Source organism: Eleutherodactylus coqui, chromosome 11 (assembly GCF_035609145.1).
Source record: "Eleutherodactylus coqui strain aEleCoq1 chromosome 11, aEleCoq1.hap1, whole genome shotgun sequence".
Classification (NCBI taxonomy): Eukaryota; Metazoa; Chordata; class Amphibia; order Anura; family Eleutherodactylidae; genus Eleutherodactylus; species Eleutherodactylus coqui.
In genome coordinates, this window is record NC_089847.1 from 14,987,013 (window position 1) to 15,010,071 (window position 23,059).

General features: G+C 44.4%; 1 protein-coding gene across 1 annotated transcript in view; it reads right to left on the minus strand.

Annotated features, from left to right (window-relative positions):
- Positions 1-23,059, minus strand: part of CEP89 (centrosomal protein 89) — a 126,119-nt gene that overhangs the window by 31,514 nt on the left and 71,546 nt on the right. The window contains exons 15-16 of the mRNA XM_066583931.1: positions 18,037-18,178; positions 9,932-10,021 (exon numbers count right to left, since the gene is read on the minus strand). Of these exons, the coding sequence (XP_066440028.1) occupies positions 9,932-10,021; positions 18,037-18,178 (232 nt within the window). The remainder of the gene's footprint in view (positions 1-9,931; positions 10,022-18,036; positions 18,179-23,059) is intronic.

Consider the following 23,059-nt stretch of genomic DNA (forward strand, 5'->3'; position numbering starts at 1 on the left):
TCTCTCTGGGCTGGTGGGTTTAGACTGCTGCTATGATCTCTTCATACACTGCACATATAGGAGAGCAGGATCTCTTCTCTATCTCTGGGCTGGTGGGTGTAGACTGTTGCTATGATCTTTCCATACACTGCACACACATGGGAGCGGGATCTCTTCTTCGCTCTGAGCTTGTAAGTGAAGAATGCTCCTAGGTCATCACTATACAATGCACACATAGGAGAGCAGTATCTCTTCTCTCTCTGAGCTGGTGGGTGTAGACTGCTGCTATGATGTCTCCATAAACAGTACATATAGGAGAGCAGTATCTCTCTCTCTCTCTGAGCTGGTGGGTGTAGACTGCGGCTATGATGCCTCCATACACTGCACGCATAGGAGAGCCAGATCTCTTCTTCTCTCTCCGAGCTGGAGGGTGTTTACTGCTGCTATGATCTCTCCATATACTGCACACAAAGAAGCAGGATGTGTTCTCTATCTCTGAGCTGTTGGGTGTAGACTGCTGCTATGATGTCTCTATACACTGCACACATAGAGAAGACATCCTGCTCTCCTTTCTCTGAGCTGGTGGGTGTAGACTGTTCTGTCATCTCTATACAATGCACATGAAGAAAACTGCAGACTTTCTGTAGCACACACAGAGAAACAACATCATGGAGGACATTATATAGCAATGTAGATGTGATTTCAGTAGCTGTGAGGCAGTAGACACTAACTATTAGGAGCTGCATTGTATGTGTGAATCTCTGCTTCTGTCCCACCTCCTCTTCATAGACTTCTATGGGCAGTGTGAGACAACACCCTCCTCCATTTCCTGTTATGTATATGGTTATCTATTAACTAGAAACTGGCATCACATCAGGCAGCAGACCGTTCGTTTCCCCTGTCCTGTGCTAGAAAGAATAACAAGAGCCACCATGTTAATCTTTCTAGCACAGAATGCTGGGAAAAAATGAAACCCTATTAAAACAGAGATTTATTGGTCTCCATCTCAGCAATACAAGTGAATGGTTCAGCCAGAATCTTTTTTTCAGGCATTAAAATGGGAAAGCGGACATAAACCCAGACGTAAAGCATAAAAGTGATGCGAATGACTAATTCCCAGACAAAAACGTAAGAGGCTGCGGCAGGGGCGTAACTAAAGGCTCAGGGGCCCTAATGCAAAACGTGAGCTGGGGCCCCCCCTCTATCTGTATCTGTACCCGTACCCATACCTAAACCATGCTGCACAGAGACATAACTTGAAGCTTCTGGGGCCCAATGCAAAACCTGTAACAGGGCCCCCAACTATAATGCTTTATTCATAGTACTGGGCTCCCTATATGTAGAAGAGAGGCCTTATGGGCCCCCTAAAGCTCCTGGGCCCGGGTGCACCTGCATCACCTGCACCCTCTATAGTTACGCCCCTGGGCTGCGGGTTCACTCCAATCTCAGGCACCTCATTGCCTGGAAAAGGTGCCCATATTGACCCTTCTCCATGAAAAACAGACTTTTATTCTTGGCTATGCTCATTAGTGACTGTGTCTCGTGTAAATGAAAAGAACCTCATTAGTATTTAACCTTTTTTTTTTTTGCTTCACAAGTTTTCTGTGCCTTGGCATTTAGGTCCACAAAGAGTCAGAACAGGCGCTCGTTCTAATATTTAGGTTTGACTCACAAGGCCTTGTGTACATAAGTGTATCCAGACCTAGTAAAGGGGGTGCTCTAATCATAATCCTTTCCCCATGCGTTAAAAGAGCCTCTGCAAATTGCGGCTCCGGCTCTAGAGAACCGCTGACGACTGTGCATTATATATTTATCTGTGTCATTTAATGTGCCCTACTTGCCTTATTCCCCCGGCAATAACAGCAAATCAAAAATGACAACTCCTCGAAGCTTCAAATGAAAGCGATAAATGTGAGCGGAGTTTAAAAGAGTTTTCGCATTTTAGAAAGCGATGGCGCGTCGCTGTGGTATGCCATAACTTTATAACTGTGGGAGACGATCTCTGCCGATAGTGAGAATAAAGTGCATAAAGGAGGTATTACATGGGACGGCTGTTGGGCGCATAACTGTCTGACAGAAGTCCCACCGACTATCACTCCTGCGGTTTACACAGGAGCGGCAGTCATTCAGAGCGGTGCAGGAGATCTCTTCTGGACGCCCGCCCTCCTTTACTGCAAACAGGCAGTTCATGGATGAACAACTGCCTGTTTATATGGGCTGATAGTCGCTTGGTTTTTAGGTGAGCTTCACACGGGACATATTTGTTGCCGAAAGCTGTCTGCAAAGAGGCAGCAAATCCGGAGGGGCCGAACCCGCACCTAAATAATGTGCATTTTGCCACGGATTTCTGCAAGTTTCAATATCAAAGATTGAAATCTGCTGTAAAAATCCACAATATAAATTGACATACTTCTAGCTCAGCAGAGGGCGGGGGGTTCCAGCACTGTTTTGCCTTCATTCTCACAATCACTGGGGGTCCTGCTTACATGGAACGACAACTAACAGACATGTTGATTGACACAAACACAAATTTTCCTACTTGCCCAAATCTACTCATCCCAAATTATCCAAAATTTGGTGCAGGAATTTAAGGGAATTTTTTTCTCAATGTTTTTGATTTTAATCACCCTGCAAAAAAAAAAAAAAAAGGAATATAACCCCATGTGGCTGCCAGTAATAAGACCCCCCTGTTTCGTGTATATCCATATTCACGGTCAATTAAAAGTATATATATGAGCGTATTACAGCTCACAGAAAGTGATTATATGTGAACAGGACATCGCCATAGCAACAGATCCACAGGTCACATCCGTGTCCCAGACGCTGTCTAGTAATTTATGTCAGTGGAGCACTTCATTGTTTGGCATGAATAATAACGAACACATGAACAGCACCATTAAACGGGACCCGCGACATCAAGAGCGGAGACGTAACATTCCCTCGTCCACTTCCCTGTACACCCCCCCCCCCACCCCGATTCTGCTCTCATTACTGTATGTTAATGATTGGCCAAGTCCGGCAAGTACAAGACGTACAACACGGCTACTTAAAGAGGCCCCTAAGATCTCCTGATGGGTCTGCTTCACCAAATACTTGCATTCACTAGGAGTATATTTTGTTTCGTATATCGTTCCTCTGTTATTCCTCCTGGAAATGTATGAATAAATTGCCAACTGGGTGTTACCATTTCCTTAAGGAGCGTGAGGAAGAACTGAATGAGGAGTGTCAGTGTCTAAGGACATACATCATTGGATGGTAGCATATGGTGGTTAATGTATTCATATATCTCCAGGACTGATAGCAGAGGGACATCACAACAATTCTAAGGAAAGACACTCCAGAACGCCTTTCCCTAGAACTTATTAGGGTATTGTGAGTTGAAGGGGTTATCCAGGTATCTGTGCAGTCAGCGGAAACCTGGAACAGGATGGGAAAATGTATGTGTAGACTGGGGAAGGAAGGGGATGGGGGTCAGCGCCTAGCGGTACACTGTTCTGTACAGTGTGGTGTTAGGCTCCGCCCCTCCAGTCTTTACATGCAGTCTCCTTTCCACAGACTGCATGGACAGCATGCATTTTGTGGCATTCCTGTATAACCCTTTTATAATCCCCTCCCCGAACAGTTTTGGAGGAGCCCAGTTCCTTCTGCAAGAAAGGGACATTATGGTTATGGAGGAGCCCAGTTCCTTCTGCAAGAAAGGGACATTATAGTTATGGAGGAGCCCAGTTCCTTCTGCAAGAAAGGGACATTATAGTTTTGGAGGAGCCCAGTTCCTTCTGCAAGAAAGGGACATTATAGTTTTGGAGGAGCCCAGTTCCTTCGTCAAGAAAGGGACATTATAGTTTTGGAGGAGCCCAGTTCCTTCGTCAAGAAAGGGACATTATAGTTTTGGAGGAGCCCAGTTCCTTCGTCAAGAAAGGGACATTATAGTTTTGGAGGAGCCCAGTTCCTTCGGCAAGAAAGGGACATTATAGTTTTGGACAAACAGAGGTTGTTCTATTTTAAACGACTGTAGCTTTGGTTCTATCAGTGCTACCAAACTGCTTTTGGTGTCATTTTAAAGCAAAAGGAGGAGGAGGGGAGGGGGGGGGGGGGGACAAACTGAACTAGATGGACATTGTCTTCATTCAGCCTAACATACTATGTTACTATGTATAAGTTTTTGTTCATGTTATCACCCCAAATCAATCAGAAAGCATATTTGCTCTCTGATTGTCGTAAGGGGTTTCTTCCCCCCAAAAGGAAATGAGGCCTTGCTCATCTAATCATTTCCCTACACCATTTAGCCCTGCAGTCATCGCTGACCCTGGCGTCTAGACATTTTTACAGAAAAACAATAGCTTTAAATAGTGAAAAGATAAAAGAACCCTACAAATAATTGGTATCACCACATACATGACAACCTGTACTATAAAACATTACATTATTTACCAAATATGGTATTCCATTGAAAAAAAAAAAGTTAAATGTCAAAATAGCCAGTTTCTTTTCATCTCACTTCAGCAAAATGGGAATGAAAGAATCAAAAAGTCATATATACGTCAAACGGTACTAATAGAAACTGAAGCTGACTCACAAAACACAAGACTACATACAACCCTGTGAATGGGAAATGCTCTGATCTTGGAATGTAGCGCCACACAAAAAGTATTTTTGTAAAAAATATTATATATATCGTATTAATAGTAGTATAACATAATGAAACATCTATAAATTTAGTGTCTTCCTAGTTGTAATGACCCATAGAATAAAGGTAACATAATATTTCCACCACATTGTGAAGTCTGTAAAAATAAATCCCAAAAGACGAATGGTAAAATCGCCTTTTTTCCATTACCCAGCAGCAAAAAAATAAATATAATAAATTAAAGGTTATTCAGTATATTATAAGTACTTGAAATTGGTTCCTATAGAAACTCTTTCTGCAAAATACAAGGTCTGCAATTAATGAAAAAATAAAAGTTATGACCTCTGGAACACAAAAGTTTATACGATTTACTGGTTCTTACAGCTAAAATTAGTTATGTTGTTAAGGGGTTAAAAATGCACTTAAGGCCTTATATCCACAGGCGTTTTTTTCATGCGTATGATGCACAGCGGCGTGATACGCGGTGAATGGAATAATTGAACTTCCATTGATCCATGCACATGAGCATGTAAATACGCGTGAGAGACAGATCTCTGTATGCACCATTTCTCGGCATACCATGCAGCGTAAACCCTATGTTTTGGATGGGCGGTGTATGCAATGCTGTCCATACGCAAAACATTGCGAATGGGCGGCGATTAATATGCAACCCCGCTATGAAACAGTGGGGGATTGAAAAAAAAAAAAAAGAGTCACACTGCGCATGGCCGCGTGCGTGAGATACACAGGCATACGCAGTACACTCTCTGCACATACGCAGTCTCTGCCAGCATCACAAACACTGGTAAAGCACTGTGGGGACACCTGCAGCGTTTTACCGCTATGCCTCTCGACATGAGGCCTAAGGCAACTAAATTTACGAATACATTTACATATGACATTCTAAATTACAGTAAAAATTCTACAGTAAAAAAAGTGACTTATTTTGGGAGGGTTTTTCCAAATTTAACATGACTGTTATGGGGTTAATAGAGAGGGATCTTCTGTTCAGAATTCTCATGTCTTGGCCAGAGAGGTTACAAAAAACATCTCTCCCTCTAGCGGATCTGCCCTGTCCTGGATCATACAAAAAAACTCATTGGTAGGAATAAACACTGCATGCAATACCTCATTATCCCTGTGGGTGTGCTGCAGGCAAATTGAGCATGTACTGCCAGGTTTGCCCAGAGTTTACAGCTGATGGCTAGGTGTCCCAACAGGGAGACACTTCATGATCAGCTTATTGTTAACAGATCTTTCTAAAAAGCAGGGACTGTGCAAAGTGGAAACCCCTTTTCGGGAAGAGTTCCAGCTTTTTCACTAGTGCAGGATTTTGACATTAATAATTAAGGGTGCTGACCATCTCAGTGCTGTAAGCAAGAGGCCCGGGCACTTTACAGAGTAGTGCAGCCCCTCGGTTTTGCAAATCAAGGTTTGTGTTATTTAGCTGGAATTGCCCTTTAAAGAGAGAGTAGTTCACGACTGACAGACTTTCTAAGTGGAAGACTTCTTGATGTGCCGCCAGCTTCCACCACTGGTGGTGTGCCAATCTAGAGATAGCATTCACATGTAAAAACGATACTTGTAGTGAAGAGGTGGATGTCAATATCAAGAAAGTCTGACTGTCTGGATAGACCGCTGATCTTGTGCAGTCAGGGACGAGGATCCTGGTATAAAGTACTTGCAGAGAATTTAACCCTTACAACCCGAGCATACCGTTTAGGGCTCATTCAGAAGGAACATTTTTCACAAGCCTTTTGCTGTCCTTATTTGCACTATACAGACACGCTTATACATTTACACGGACTGTAGGGCAAAAGAGAATTGCAGCACATCTTATTCTAGTCCAACTTCTCGGGCAACAGACACCCATTCAAGTCAATGGGTGCACAACCCCCCCCCCCCCCCCCCAAAATAAAATAAATTAAAAACAGCGGTGCACATGGAGGACATCTGTGTACACTCAGTTTTCACTGATCTTTACAGAGCATTTCTAGAAAAATGGTCTCTCTTTTTTTTATTACATGTGAGAAAAAAAACAAACAAATAGCAAACAACAGCTGACAAACAGATCAGGAACAAAATAAACGGACACGTGCAATGCATGCAGATGGCACGGACATACGCGTGTTTAAATCACTCTGGACATAAGTAAGGCCTCGGCCCGGAGGGTACGTTCACAAGGCAGATTTTGCCATAAAATTTGATGCAGAATCCCTGACGAATCTGCGTTAAATCAGCGTCCCATTAATATTAGTAGGACTCTGAATCGTGGATTTTTACCCGCATGTAGATTTGAATTCTGCGCTCGACAAAGAAAAATAAGTGATACGCCAATTTTTGATAAGGATTCTGCAGCGTTTCTGTCTCAGGAATTTCACAAGTGGATCTGCCCATTGAAGACGGCTGAATGCTCATATGGATCCGTGGCCAATTACTGGCACAGTTGCTGCAGAAATCCACATCAGGTTTTTAGAGGCAGAATCTACACAGAAAAATCTGCATTGGATTCTTCTGTGTGAACATACCCTAATACCCCATTTAGACATGAATATCGCTCAAAATTTGCTCAAAGCCGTCTTTTGAGCGATAATCGTTGTGTCTAAACGCGCGGCCATTGTGAACTTTTCGTGCACTATTCGCTCATCGTTAACTTTCAGCTAGCTGAAAGACAACGATGAGCCTTATCAGGAAAGCGCTGAGTTTTCAGTGGGATACCGCTTATATTATTGGTTCAGCTAGTATGCCGCTCAGAGAACACAGCAGGAGTATGAAGACAGCGCTCCAGCTGTCTTCTGCATACCCCGCTCGGAGCGCTCAGCTGGATATCAGCTGGGCGCTCCGAGACCACAGCAATTCTTGGAGCGGGTAAATGCACATAACGATTATCGCTCAAAAGATTGCCTTTGAGCGAATGTTGAGCGATAATCCTTTCTGTCTGTCTGGGCCATAAGGCTGCTTTCATGTGGACGAGAAAATCGTGTAAGATTTGCACGTTGCGAGACGCACAAATCTCGCATAAATATGAACCTCACTCTTTTGCATAGGGTCATATATATGAGTGATTTTTTCCCCCCACTTCGCATGACCTATCTTCGGGCATGCGAGTGTGATGTTTCCCATTGAAAACAATGGGAAACACTTGCCGATCTGCTGGAATCGCATCGGAGGGTCGCTACTTCCCAGAAGTGATGCAGGATCTTTTTGACATAAAAAGTATCACATCTGTGTGAAAATCTTACATTGGCGAGTGCGATATCCGGTAGAGTTTCACGGCCTGATATCGGCGCTCGCCTGTGTGCAATTAGCCTAAGCTCATCTTTACACGGTGGATTTTTGCAGTGGAATCCGCACTGATTCCATGTCAAATCTGCATCCCATAAATTTAAATCGGAGTATGGACCATGGATTTTTTTCCCATTCATGGATTTTGAAAACTCAAGTCATGATGCCGATTCTGTGCCAAATCTGTGTCAGGAATTCACACACATATTTGCCCAATGAAAAAAGGCAAAACCCATGTGTTGATCTGCAGCCAATTATTTGCATAGCTACTGATATCTGCGGCGGTTTTTAGGGTTGGAATCTACGCGGAAAAAGCTGCATCGGCTTCTGCCATGTGAGCATACCCCAAGAGCGCTGCTACAGAAGTAGTGTCAGGCTCTGTTGGGTTCCCCAGGTAAGTGATGGAAATTCGTAAGCAGAGGTCCGTCCTTCCTACGTGCAGCTACTGCCAGGAGAATCTCACCCACGGCTTGAACGGATACTGCAGCCCCAATTAGAGTCCTCCGCGAGGTGACTCACTCCACATTTTGGGATTCCGAGGCAGTCAGTAAACTGTGTGGGTGCCGCCGCAAGATAAAATAAGGCTGTGTGACGCTATATGCCTATTTGCAGTGTTATCAGCTAATGTGACTATTGACTTATTATCCGTGGAGAAGGATGCGGCAGAACAGACTGTCTCTAGAGGCCAGGAATACCAGCATTACGAGCGGGCGGATTAAACAGACAACCCTCACTGCAGATACACGGAACTAAAGCAATAACCTGCTATGTGGAGAGAACTCACAATGCCGTACTGCACAATACTTCATCCATACAAAAGGAGGCATTATCCTCTAGTTAACTGGGTATTATGAAGAGAAATGGGAGACAGGATTGTGTTTAAAGGGGTATTCCCATGCTCGAAAAGCCGGGAAGGGTTAAGTTTCTCCTTAAGGAGAGCACCTAGAAGGTGAGTGAGGAGACTCATCCTTAGAAAACTAAATCCCAGCCGCATAACGGCATGCTGGTGGTTTAGTGGACCCAAAAGTTTTGACAACTTTTTCTGGAGAAAGAGCTTCTTACTTTCTACAAAAACAGCACCACCTTTGCCCTTGGGCAGTGTCTGGTATTGCAGCTCAGCACCGCTTATACAACCCCATTCATCTTAATGGCCGTAGTGAAACCCTTCATTCCTTCTGCAAAGAAATAAGGAATTGTTTGCAGCTTGCACTTAGAGCTACAAGCAGATTAGAGTAACCTTAGTAATGTGACTCTCCATAATGAACTTATCAAGGTGCTTTTGTACTCCCTAGGGTAGCACGAAGAAGGCAATAAGGGTCAGGTATAGGCGCAGTAGGGATTGACTGCATAGCAGCTGACGCTCACTTCAGGATCACCTTCTTTCGGATAGGCCACAAGAAGAGGACAGAGCCCTCGGAACACAACTCAGGGGTACATCACATTGCATCAGTGTAAGTCCAAGGGAAGGATTTATTAACGGAACTCGCACACAAGCTTGTGAACGCACGGTGCCAATAAGTTAAAGCTGGAGGTGCAGGGTCTGTCGGTGCCACTCAGCGGATTTATTAAGAATGCGGTCCTTAGGAATTCTTGGCAGGATTCCCCAATTAGAAGACGGCTATCTTGTCATCGGTAAAATGAAACCGGTAGCCAGAAACCACAGGAGCCACTTTAGCCTTCCGTCTTGTCATGGCCCAGGTATGTCTGCACAGGTTAACCTTGCAACAGTCTAACTTCATTTTTAGGCTCCTCCTACCGCCACGGCAGACCCTGCGCGCCCTCGCTTTACGGCAAGCTTGGGGCACAATATCTTAAACTTAAAGGAACAGTTGCATCAATAAGCATACACATAATAAAAGAGTGGGGGATACATTGCTTCATGTACCCCCTTTAAAAGCACAAGGTCTAGTAGACTCCCTCTACAGTGCGCCTTTAAACACAACGGCATGGTCTAAACTAATCAACTCCTTTAAATTCACTACTGTAGCGATTATTTGCTTGTTTTCTTCCTTAGACAATATAACGATATAAACCACTTACCTTCACTGTCTCTTCTAACCGCCCCAAGCGCACGCTGCCTTCCATCATCATCGACAGCGCCCCCTGTTTTTCGGTCTCCAAACCTTTAGTCTAAACAGAATATTCAGAAAAATTAAAATGTGGGATAAGAGTTTGTTACAGACAAGAGGTAAATACTTAGCAAATTGTGAAGAATGATCTAGTTAACCACAAGCACGAAGTTTCATTTAACTATTCTTTGCAAACTAATATGAAAAGAAAAGGTGCCCAAAAACATGCAAGATGCCAGGCTCGCCAACTGTGCTGGGATTTCCTGACTATAACATGTATGGGGATGCTGTAACTCTCCCCAGAGGGCAGATGGGGCATGTTGGATTACTGCTGGAGACAGAAGAGTCTGGCAGCAGCTTATTTCTCCTTACCCATTGAAAACAAGTGTCCGGGGGAGTCAGGATGAATAGTTGGTCCCACCGAAGTATGGACATCTGTCCTGGAGTTGTTGAAGTTCTGACGAATTAATGGTACTGCACAGCAAATCAAAAGTTCTAACCATTCTATATCTACTGTCCGAGACAACATCAAGGGATGGAAACACTTAATTTCTGGTATTCAAGGGGGATATACATGGAAAGGGTCTGCATACTGGTTCAGGCTCTGTTCCCATCACATCTAGAGGTTACAGTGAAGGTAAACATCACAAAGATTTCCCAACTTATAACTCAGATGGAAGGACGTGACACATCCCTGTGTATCAGCATACAGTCGGATACGCCACGATCAATTCTGGTCAGTAAAATACGGACCGATTGTTATCTAAGTGCATGCCCACGTGTCGTTTTTATGTGATGAGCGGATCTGTTTTCCTACTTCCGTGTGTCTTCTGTATTTCACACACACACAAAAATAATAATAAAAAAGGATGGAGGCCCAATTAGGTTTCTTAGATTAACAGGCCGTGAAAATTTGAGTGTTTTTTTGTTTTCCCATCCATTGACTTGAATAGGCGACTGTCATCTACGAAGTCAGAATAGAACTGGACACACTATAATAATTTATTTGATCATCGGTCCATGTAAATAAAACTCAAGTCTGAATAGCCCTAATGACTGTAATGGGACTGTGTGTAGTCAATTGCACTCATGGATGAGAATCTCAACCCATCTGATTAAGAACTAATAGGCCCCCGTTGTATAAAAAAACAAAAAAAGTACAATGTGCAATATGTACACATAGATTTTTTTTTAGTCCATACCCTTGTATGGACATATCGGCCTAACAGAGGCCAGAAGAGATGGTGCCTATGGATACGTTTGGTGTATTCGCCAGGAGCTTTTCCAAGTATACACAAACATAGGGTCCAACTGTAATGTGACCAGAGCTAAATCCCAGTCTTTACAGCTATTGTCAAGCATAAAGTCCCAGCATGCCCTGACAGACGCAGGCTCCTGCTCTCGTGGACCCGGCAGGATCAGCATATAATAGTACATTTCTAGATGCAACTTTCACGAATGAGAAACCAGGCTCACGGTGATCAGTGTGAAATTCCCTTAATGCCCCTTTTTAAGGGCTTTGGACACCTTTGTTTGGAAAGTTTTATTTTAAATGAATCAAAGTATTTTTGTACATAAGACATTTCTCCAATTGGTTTCCATTAAAAACTTTCATTGGCCCTCCTCACAGTGCTCGCAGTATCTCCTAACATACTGTACGCTGAACGACCAAGAGTCTTCAAAAATCCATCAATCATGCAGACTGACGGAATGCTCTTCAGTTCTGAATGACAGGAGGGGTAATGGAGGAGATGTGATACTAGCAGTTTATTGCAGGGGAAGGAGGAGATGAATCATTACCTGGGAGGATTAGTTCAGAGTCTGCCATGTAAATCGCACTGTCAACTGTCTCTGCCCATGAGGGAAGTCTTAGAAAGAAAAATGGGGTGAAGCTAACCCGCAACGCAGGTGAACGGAGTTTTTGTCGGTTTTGTAATGCATGGAGGTGCAGCCCAAACAGATTACCACTCTGCAGATGGAAACGTATTAAATAGTGAATGAAAATAACTGTCTTAAAGCTGTATAAAGTACAACCGAATGCAAGCCGGGAGGTTAATCAATGCTAACATGCAGTTATGAAGGATGAATCCCACTTCGTCTGACTGCGCGCTGCATTAATTAACCTCCCGGCTTGCGTTCCTTGTCTTCTGGATGGTTGCAAGTTTTCCCAGTCTGCCAGTGTGATGCCTTCTTCATACGGTATATAGAGCAGAGCAAATTGACATGGGAAGCTCTGCGCACTTCTCTGAGGGCAATCTTTGATCTACTGCTCCTCCTAAGGCGGTAACATGAAGTGTTATCTCCTCCTTCTCCTGCAATAAACTAACAGTTTTACATCTCCTCCATCCTTACTGAAGGATTGAAGAACAGTCCATCTGTATGACCAATGGTTTTCAGAAGACTCTTAGTCCTCCTGATTACAGTTAGGGTGCATGTCCACGGGTGTGATTTCGCCGGCGGTTTACCGCTTTGCTATGGAAAGCTCCGGCACCTGTCCACAAGCGGAGAATCATTGCCATTCTCCGTGGCCAGCCTATCTATCAGATAAGGCTGACCGGCTGAGAATCGGCGGCGGAGATCTGCCGCGGGACTTCGCATCGCCCGTGGACAGGGGGCTTTAGAACGTACTGCAGGCTCAGAGAGGAAACTGTTGAAAATTTTTAAAGAAAAACAAACAAAGAAAATATTTTATATTCCAAAATACATGAATTTATTAAAAATATTTAGAAATAAAAGGCGTCGAAGAGAAGAAGTCACTTTCATGTTCCATAAATGCCACCGTTTGACTTGAAAGTCAGACACAGAGTAAAAGTTTAATTTACTAATATTTTAGCGGAGAACGTTCTTGTCTAGAATCCGGTAACTTTGTTGTGATTTTGGGAAGGGCAAGTCTCTGTGCAGTTTCACAAAGTATATGGAAATTGGGGAAAGGGGTGAGGGGGCAAGATGGGCACCTTCTTTTCAGATGGGTCCCAAAATTTCCTCGATTAAATTGCCACGATTACTCATCCTCATCCTCTTTATTTGTATAGCGCCAACTTTTTCCGCAGCGCTATTACTATATGTATACATGGAGCCGGCACTTTAAAGAAGGTTCTTTCAGATTAAACATTTCAGAGGCTTATAGTAACATTTCATTAAAAAAAATGGGGCTGCCAGGCCTGACAGATATTAGTGAGCACTTTGTTAATATCCTTCTATAATCCTGATAGAAGTAACTTTCCAAAAATGCTGATTTCATCTCATCACCACGAATGCCAACCTGGACAGGAGAGAGAATTATGAATGCTGACAGCCGGCCTGAGTTGACTTGCCAACTTGTAAGAGTGCCACATCATAAACGCTCTACTCAAGAGGACCGGGGAGCAGAAGAAAACAGATACTTCTTTATATTAATGACACAGCAGATACAGCATCGTTAAAGGGATTATTTTGCCAGAAAAAACCTCTCTCAGAATATGGCCCTCAAGGCGATGGGTCCCGCTCTATGACAGCCCGGAATCTCCCCTGAAACGTAGCATTACATGGAGGGCATTCAGATGAATACCCGGTCCATGTAATGCATTGATGGCTTGGGCTCGTCAAGGAGAGGGGGGCACATTGTACACAGCGTCCCTCCTTTCCGGGTCATTGAGGGGTCCTGAGCTCACCCTGGGATCCTAACAAATATAATTTATACGATCATATATAATACAGAATCCAGCACCCATCACATCCCTTTAGTACCAGTATAAACTATAACTAAAGTCAATCACCTAAGGACACGTGAAGTAATCTTCAAAGAAGAGAGGCAGCATAATTTGGTGCAAAAAGTATAAAAGTCCTTTTATTCCTCCATAAATAGTGGGACATTTTGACCTATGCAGTCTTTGTCAAGCTTCTGGATTCTTAGTGGATTTCTTTGGCATATGCAAACACGGCCTCAGCTAATTCTTGCTTTGACCGATTGTTTGCTGCTAACTACATTCTTTTTATCAATATAAGGACGTCCGTACACACTGTAGTGATCCGCTGTAACCACATGCGGATCACTGCTAATTGCTAGGCTACAACTTGCTATTGTTTTAATTGTCAAGTCCAGGTGCTTCCCAGCAATTAGCAGCGATCCGCATGTGCTTAGAGCAGAGCACCGCAGTGTGTAGAGGTACCCGAATCTGATCCAGCTATCCAATCCAAGGCGCCGATCTAAGGCATCGCACCGAACCATCCGTCCGATCCAAACGCACCGAACCATCCGTCCGATCCAAACGCACCGAACCATCCGTCCGATCCTAACGCACCGAACTATCCGTCCGATCCTAACGCACCGAACCATCCGTCCGATCCTAACGCACCGAACCATCCGTCCGATCCTAACGCACCGAACCATCCGTCCGATCCTAACGCACCGAACCATCCGTCCGATCCAAACGCACCGAACCATCCGTCCGATCCAAACGCACCGAACCATCCGTCCGATCCAAACGCACCGAACCATCCGTCCGATCCAAACGCACCGAACCATCCGTCCGATCCAAACGCACCGAACCATCCGTCCGATCCAAACGCACCGAACCATCCGCCCGATCCTAACGCACCGAACCATCCGCCCGATCCTAACGCACCGAACCATCCGCCCGATCCTAACGCACCGAACCATCCGCCCGATCCTAACGCACCGAACCATCCGTCCGATCCTAACGCACCGAACCATCCGTCCGATCCTAACGCACCGAACCATCCGTCCGATCCTAACGCACCGAACCATCCGTCCGATCCTAACGCACCGAACCATCCGTCCGATCCTAACGCACCGAACCATCCGTCCGATCCTAACGCACCGAACCATCCGTCCGATCCTAACGCACCGAACCATCCGTCCGATCCTAACGCACCGAACCATCCGCCCGATCCTAACGCACCGAACCATCCGCCCGATCCTAACGCACCGAACCATCCGTCCGATCCTAACGCACCGAACCATCGACGATGTCTCCCACATAATAGCAGTGCTAAAAGCTCATCGATTTCTATTGGCCCAGTCACTCCCGCAGTTTTTAATATGCATGTGAATAAAAAAAAGCAGCATGTCCTATTTTGGCTCATAATACGCACCAATATAGTCTACGGGGATTTTATATACGCAGCAAATACACATGTACACGCATATTTACTGTATATTTTACACGCATAAAAAATACACGCTTAATAAGCGGGACACATACGCTCGTGTGAGCCCTTAGAAACTCAATTGAGAATCCAGATGGTCCGCACAATAACATGGGGGTCACGTATGTATTTATCATCTCGGCATCTGATGCCTGCATTTGTGAGGCTTTCATGTTGGTAAGATTTCCACAGGGAGAATGTTTTAGCTTCTAGGTAACCTTAAAATAGATATGAAGGCAGAGACATCAGAACGCATCAAGTTCTCCGCGCACAATGTCACTAGGATTGCTGAGGCTCAGGGCAGGGAGTTGCTGCCTGCCATCTGTAATGCCACAATCTATTAGACGTGTTCACTTCTCCAATTTACCAAGGACACAGCCCGTACCGTCCCTCTGCCGGATCCACAAATACACTGAACCAAAGTGAATATGATCTAAAATACTGCCTGAAAACTCCTAGATAGGGAGCATGCCGCTTGTCCATAATGCTAATCGTTATCTACTGGTACATACTGCAGATGCTGCAAGAGTTCTCATACCCGACCGCAACACTCCCTCATGTGGCTAAAAGGGTGCCTGGTTTATAGAACCTATTTTCAATGACACCATTAGAAAATTCTGGGTAGAACCATGGCTGTACAACGATTTTGGACACATTGAGACACTGACAATCACAGAAAATGGCCATATACTTACTGACTAAGGAGGGGAAGATTGCCGCATCCTCTCACCATGCAGGTAGCAGACTACCAAAATGAGGGAGCTAATTACACCTGTGAGGGACACCGATGAGGCAGTCACTCACACAGCCTCCTTATATAGAGGGGGGTAGCTGCTTGGTGTATACTCCCACACAGTGGATACAAAGTGGCAGACCATTCTGCTACATGTGGTGATTATTATCATCACTTTGCATTTCTCTATATAAACTATTCAAATAATAAAACGCCTCAGAAGAGCTTCAAAACATCACTTGTGGGTTTCTCATTGTTTTTCTTCGATGCATTGAATAATAATTAAGCATATTTGATTGATAAGGCTATGATACCCGTTGAGTATCACCTAAATTGAACGTATACTCTAACAATTTGTATGCAGCTTAATGCTGTGATACTAAGGTCATCATGTAGCCTTAGTAACCCTCAAAGTGGCTGCAAAGAGTGTATTCCACTCATCCATGGGTTACATGGAAAGCCCATTGATTTAAATGGACTGTGTAATGCTTCCTTAGTCCTGTGGTGGTGCAGCAGGGGAACTAGACATTTATTGTCAGGTTTCTCCTTCACACTTGCGATCACAATAGCGCGTGAGAAAATCGAGGCAAAATAGAGTCCGTTACCGCGATTTTTTGAGTGTAAACAATGCTTTTTCTTGTAAAAACATCGCTGCCCATTGCCGTTTTCTCGCAAGAAAGTCAATAGAACTTTCTAATGTTAAAAACACATTGCATCGCACGAAAATCACAAGTTTGTGCTTTATGATGCGATAAAAAGGAGGCTCCATAGGGAAACATGGGAGATAAACAAAAGCACAACTGTTAGGTTGTGCTGCTAGAGTTTGTTGTTCTACTGGGTTTCAGAAGCACACCTGTACAAATGAGGGTTAATTGAGCTGGCTGGGTGTGGTTGTTCTGGTCAACCAATCCCCTGGGTCTGGGTGTAGATATATACACTAGCCCCTCTGTAAGAGGAAGCTGTATTTCCTCAGTCTTGTCTGCTGTGTTTGTGTCATGTCAGCTTGCTGGGTATTTGGTGTCCTGTGCTGCCTGTTTAGGGTCTTGCTAGAATAGGGACTGCAAGACACAAGGAGCCTTGTAGCGGCCTTGCAGCTTTAGTTCACTGGCGAATGTACAAACGAATCCCTCGCTTTTATATTCAGCATTACCACCTGCTTTAGCGTGTGAGGTTGTGTGGTAAATGTGTTTGTGCATTTGGTTTGTCCGTACTTGTCCTGGTTCTGTGTACCACCTATGCTGGGAGACCCAGGGCCGAGGTTTCAGCGTGGGGCCACCTTTATTGAGGCAATTGCTCTGCTTGTTAGGTAGGGTCTCGCCATCTTCCCTTCAGCACAGGGTCAGCTTCCCCTTCTGAGTTTCGTATGCCAGTTCGGTCGTTTTCCCCAGTCTGTCAGTTGTCTCAAATCCCTGACCTTTGGTCACGCTCGTGTGGGACTGGTGCTTATTTGCCCACACGAACATAACAAAAACAAAGAAAGATAGGACATGCTGCGATTCTTTTTCACTCCACATGGCATGAGTGAAAACATCGCAAATGGGAATGAAATTATTGAAAATCATTGAGTGAAAACGCAGAGTTATGAAACTACTCTCGCATCACGCGAAAATTGCACAATTTTATCAAAATTGTGAAGGCACCCTGAATGTGTTGAAGAACGGATGCCAAAATTTGATACTTGCTCTAAAGGGTTTATCAAATCCATAATTTTAGTAAAACGTACACTGCACTAGTGTGATCTACGTAAATGGTGCTCTTTTGTCTCACACATATTAAAAGGGTTGTCGTATAATAACAAGTTATCCCCTATTCAAAGGCCAGGTTTTGACTGCTGGGAACCCCACTTATCTTGAGAACGAAGATATGGAGCTTCGAGCAATGAAGGCAGCGGCAGTTATACATGCGCACCGCAGCTACAATCAATTCAATGGGACCATCGGAGATAGCCAAGTGCTTGAACTTTGCTATCTGCGGTGATACAATTCAAATGAATGGAGTGGAGGTGCGACTGCTGCTGCCTTAATCACAGGACATTCCGGACGCCCTTTCTTGGGATTGGTGGAAGTCCTAGCAGTCTGACCCCCCACTGATCAGTAAATTAACCCGTGAATAAGAGATAACCGGTTTTAGTGGGACAACTCCTTTAACTGGCAGTACTATTTGAAAACCAGAGTGCGCTCCTTTTTATTACCCACCATATTAATGAGCTCGTCTCGCTCCCCAGCGATGCTCTCAGCCAGCGTTATGAGATTGGCCAGATATTGATGTGCCGTCACCTCCTTCTCCATCGCATCCTCCAACTGCTGCTTCAGTTGGCCGACTCTCCTCTGCAGCTTCCTGAAGCACAAACACGTAAACATCTTAGCGGCGGCAGAATTCAGTAATGTCGGGTTGGGATGCTTGCCATGCACAGTGCATTACATTATACATTCACCAGCTGCTTAATTACAGGCGGCGATTCAAGCTGAAATCCATAATTGTAAGGTTACTCGGTGCTCAATTTATGAATAAAACAACCTGTTACATGGGCTGTGGCGGCGCATTTAATGATATCATTCGCAGCATTGTATAAACACCAATGTACTATATTCACTGCATGTATAAAACCTCGGTACATATCATTTTATGATGGATATAAAGAACGAGGATGTAGTGCACCGTGCTCCGATATTAAGCAAAAGAAATTACGACACTTAGCTGAGTAAATGGAGACTGATTAATGCATCCAGCCTACATGTTCGACTCCTGGATCTGTAGCCTGCAGAGGACGACGAACCACGAAAAGCGTGCAAGATATGCCAACTTTTTGGGGCCTTTTAAAGTTTCATTTCTGATGATCAGCTGATTCCCATGTCAGTACGGACAGTTATGGAAGCACATAGTGCCACCCTAACTGCGGTGACACAGTCTGGTACTACAGGCACAGCTCTCTTTGAATTAAAAGGGAGCTGTGCCTACAATGCTGACAGCGCTATATGCTTCCAGTGCTGTTCATACTGACAGAGGGCCCAGAAATCAACTGATCGTTGGGGATCCTGAGAGACAGACCCGGCCAATCAACTATTGGTGACCTATTCTGAATAGGATAGTAAAATCAAACATGCATCCATAAGTTGGTGGGAGGCTCTGGGCATCATGCTCTGTAGAGCAAAATTGTTTTTAATATATTGCTTTGATGTGCAATTTAGTGGGCTGTATTCCTGGTGGCTTATGGATATGACCTGTGTAGGAACATTTGGTGGTCTGTGTGTGTAATATAACAGGGCTATGGCTCTCTATTATTTATATGAAATAAAGTACTGTTGGATTGACATTTGCTGATTGATTGTTTTTCTGGGAGGATGGATTTGGGTACAGCAAATGGGGGTCCCCTGTGTATAGGATACTGTCTCTTTGGGTTATATGGTATTCTAACATAAGTAGTTTGACATAAAATCTGAAAGAAGGGGAGCTATAACAATAACTGCTGGCTTGCTGCCCTTAGTATATAAAAACTTTACGATTATTGTACACATTTGGAGATAGATCTAATTATAGTCTTTCTTTCATGCCCTATAGATATTTGTATGGGTTTTTATGTGACACAATGGGGACAGCTGACTGATGTTGCAAGGTGACTAATTGTGTATTTGGCGTGATACGCAGGTGTCCGTAGCACTATGAGAGGTGACAGTTTGTGCGCTCATTGCCAGAAAACCGCCCATTGGCCTGCGACCGTGCAGATGCTTTCAAAAGAGGAAAGCACTAACCCCGGTATATACACACACATTTATATATATATCTATATATATAAAATTGAATGTATGTCTGTCTGCGTGCGTGTCTGCGTGCGTGCGTGCGTGCGTGCGTGTCTGTTTGTCCTTTATGCGCTACTACACCATTCATCCGATCGCCATGAAACTTTGGGAAGTTGCTGAGTACACTCCTGGGAAGATTATAGGCATAGTACAAATATCCTACGATAAATGGCGCGCGAGCGTCGTCGAAAGTTACGCCCCCCCCCCCCACGTAGATCGAATAAGTAAGCCACCTGCTATTGTGATGTCATCACTGATGTCATCAACATCGGACGCCCTTGAACATGCCCCAACATGTTCTATAAAGCTGCATTGTGATGTCATTAAGGCTCTATTATGACACGTCAGCTTGGAACCACTAGAGCACGCCAGCCAATTACCATTGGAGTTGGAAGTGGGTAAACAAGTACTAGGATATCTTCCTAAGAAGCCACAGCAGCCGGATAAATTGTATGTTCCACCCAACGGCTATTTTATTCAGCCCGCAAGGGGGAAGCAGCGGCCTACAAAATCTAATTCTCTCATTTCCTGATGTCATAGATAGATAGATAGATAGATAGATAGATAGATAGATAGATAGATAGACTGTATGCAATAACCCTGATAGATAGATAGATAGATAGACTGTATGCAATGACACGTACAGCTTGAAACCATAAATACTAGAGCACGCCAGCCATTTACAGTCAGTCTCCATTGGAGTTGGAAGTGGGCAAACATGTACTAGGCCAGTGATGGCGAACCTTTTAGGGACCGAGTGCCCAAACTACAAATGTATCGCAAAGTGCCAACACGTCAGGGGGCGGGGCTTATCACAACATATGATTTTACCCCCGTCGTTCTAAAAAGGACAAGGCTGTTTCAGATTAGACCGGGTGCAGATTCTGACTGCTTTTTGGACGCGGAAATACTGCAGAATGTCCTCAGCGGAGATTTCTGTGGAAAATTCTGCAGCATTTCCGCATCTAAAAAGCAGTCAAAATCTGCACCCGGTCTATTCTGAAAGAGCCCTGCCCATTTCTGCCACATGTACACATACCCCAGCGGTAATAGTGACACCTTCACCCCAGCGATAATAGTGACATCCCACAGCAGTAATAATAGTGACACTCCCCCCATTAGTAATAAGAGTGACATACCCCAGCGGTCCCCCAGCAGTAATAATGCCCGCTCCCCCCCCCCCCCAGCGGTTCCCCCAGCAGTCATAATACCCCCCCCCCAGTGGTCCACCAGCAGTCACAATGCCACCCCCAGCTGTCCGCCAGCAATAATAATGCCCCCCTCCCCCCAAGCGGTTCCCCCAGCAGTCATAATGGCTCCCCCCCAGCGGTTCTCCTGGCAGTCATCATGCCCCCCTTCCCCCACAGAGATTTTCTTGGCAGTCACCATGCCCCCCCTCCCCCCAACGATTCTCCCAGCAGTCATGCCTCCGCTCCCCCACCAGCGATTCTCCCAGCAGTCAGAATGTCTCCCCCCCCCCAGCGATTCTCCCAGCAGTCAGAATGTCTCCCATCCCCCCCCCCCAGCGATTCTCCCAGCAGTCAGAATGTCTCCCATCCCCCCCAGCGATTATCCCAGCAGTCAGAATGTCTCCCCCCCCCCCCCCCCAGCAATTCTCCCAGCAGTAAGAATGTCTCCCCCTCCCCCCCCAGCAATTCTCCCAGCAGTAAGAATGTCTCCCCCCCCCAGCGATTCTCACACAACGGCTATTTTATTCAGCCTGGAAGGGGGAAGCAGCGGCCTACAAAACCTCAGTGGTCGCTGCTGCCGTCATCTAGATATATAAAAACGAAGTATGTATGTATGTCTGTCTTCGCAGCAACGCGCAGGTAGGTAGGTTCAGTTCTTGGAGGTTGGGGAATGCTTATGGGCAAGGCCTTATGTCTCATCCCAACTTAATTCTCTCACTTCCCAATGTCATAGAAACTTGAAATTTGGCACGAGCATTGATTATGTCATAAATAGGAAAAGTTAATGGGTCCCAACTCGATTATTCAATTCAAAGCGCCAAAGAATTAGCGTTCAAATTTTACGTACGGAATCTAATTCTCTCATTTCCTGATGTCATAGATAGATAGATAGATAGACTGTATGCAATAACCCTGATAGATAGATAGATAGATAGATAGATAGATAGATAGATAGATAGACTGTATGCAATAACCCTGATAGATAGATAGATAGATAGATAGATAGATAGATAGACTGTATGCAATGACACGTACAGCTTGAAACCATAAATACTAGAGCACGCCAGCCATTTACAGTCAGTCTCCATTGGAGTTGGAAGTGGGCAAACATGTACTAGGCTATCTTCCCAAGAAGCCACAGCAGCCGGATAAATTGGATGTTCCACACAACGGCTATTTTATTCAGCCTGCAAGGGGGAAGCAGCGGCCTACAAAACCTCAGTGGTCGCTGCTGCCGTCATCTAGATATATAAAAACGAATGTATGTATGTATGTCTGTCTTCGCAGCAACGCGCGACGGGTACGCTAGTTATATATATATATATATATATATATATATATATATATATATATATATATATATATATATATATATATATATATATATATATATATACACACACACACACACACACACACACACACCCTGTTTTTATGCTTGATAAAGACATTTGAGGTCACAAAGGACTTTCCTTTACTGGTTTGGATCTATGAATTCCAGATTCTAGCGTCTCCGCATGCGATGTTCCACTGTGTGGTGTATTAGCTGTGCTGTTGACTAACTGTGATCTTTCTTGTATCTACTCTGAGGATAAGTCAATCAATAAGTTAGGTCCTAAAAGTCCTGAACAACACCTTTAACTACCAAATCTAAAAGAGGTTGTCCAGTTGTAACCTACTGATGGCATATCCTCCGCATAAATCCTTCACAGAGGCAGAAACAGTCTAGAAAAACTAAAGCCCTTCAGAGAGAAGACGAAGGCCAGGATCCCTCTATTGCAATGAACAGATAAGGTGCGTACAGATTGGTTCCAAGCGCAACAAAATTATAAATACGATTTTTCTCCCAGATGTACAAAGTTAAGTTGGTCTTCAAGAGGTTTGATGTACATCGCCGCCTCTTAAACACCCACAGTGATAGATATATATCAGGCTGCTAACAGGTCAAATCAGTAGCCAGATCTAGTTCACCTCGCATCAAGGAGACCCGATGATTATCCCGACGCATTACTGAAAATAATCTCACTGTAAAGATACTCATTTTCCATAATTCATACGCCCAGTTCGAAGTTCATGTCGGTTCATTACGGTTCAACGCGTTTCACTGTCAATGATACATCTCATCAGGAAGCGCTGTAAATTCGGCTCATTCATAGAAGATTGGATTTTAGTTTATTATAATAACTATCACTGAAGGGTCAGCAGCAGAATATTATCTGAAGATGAAATAA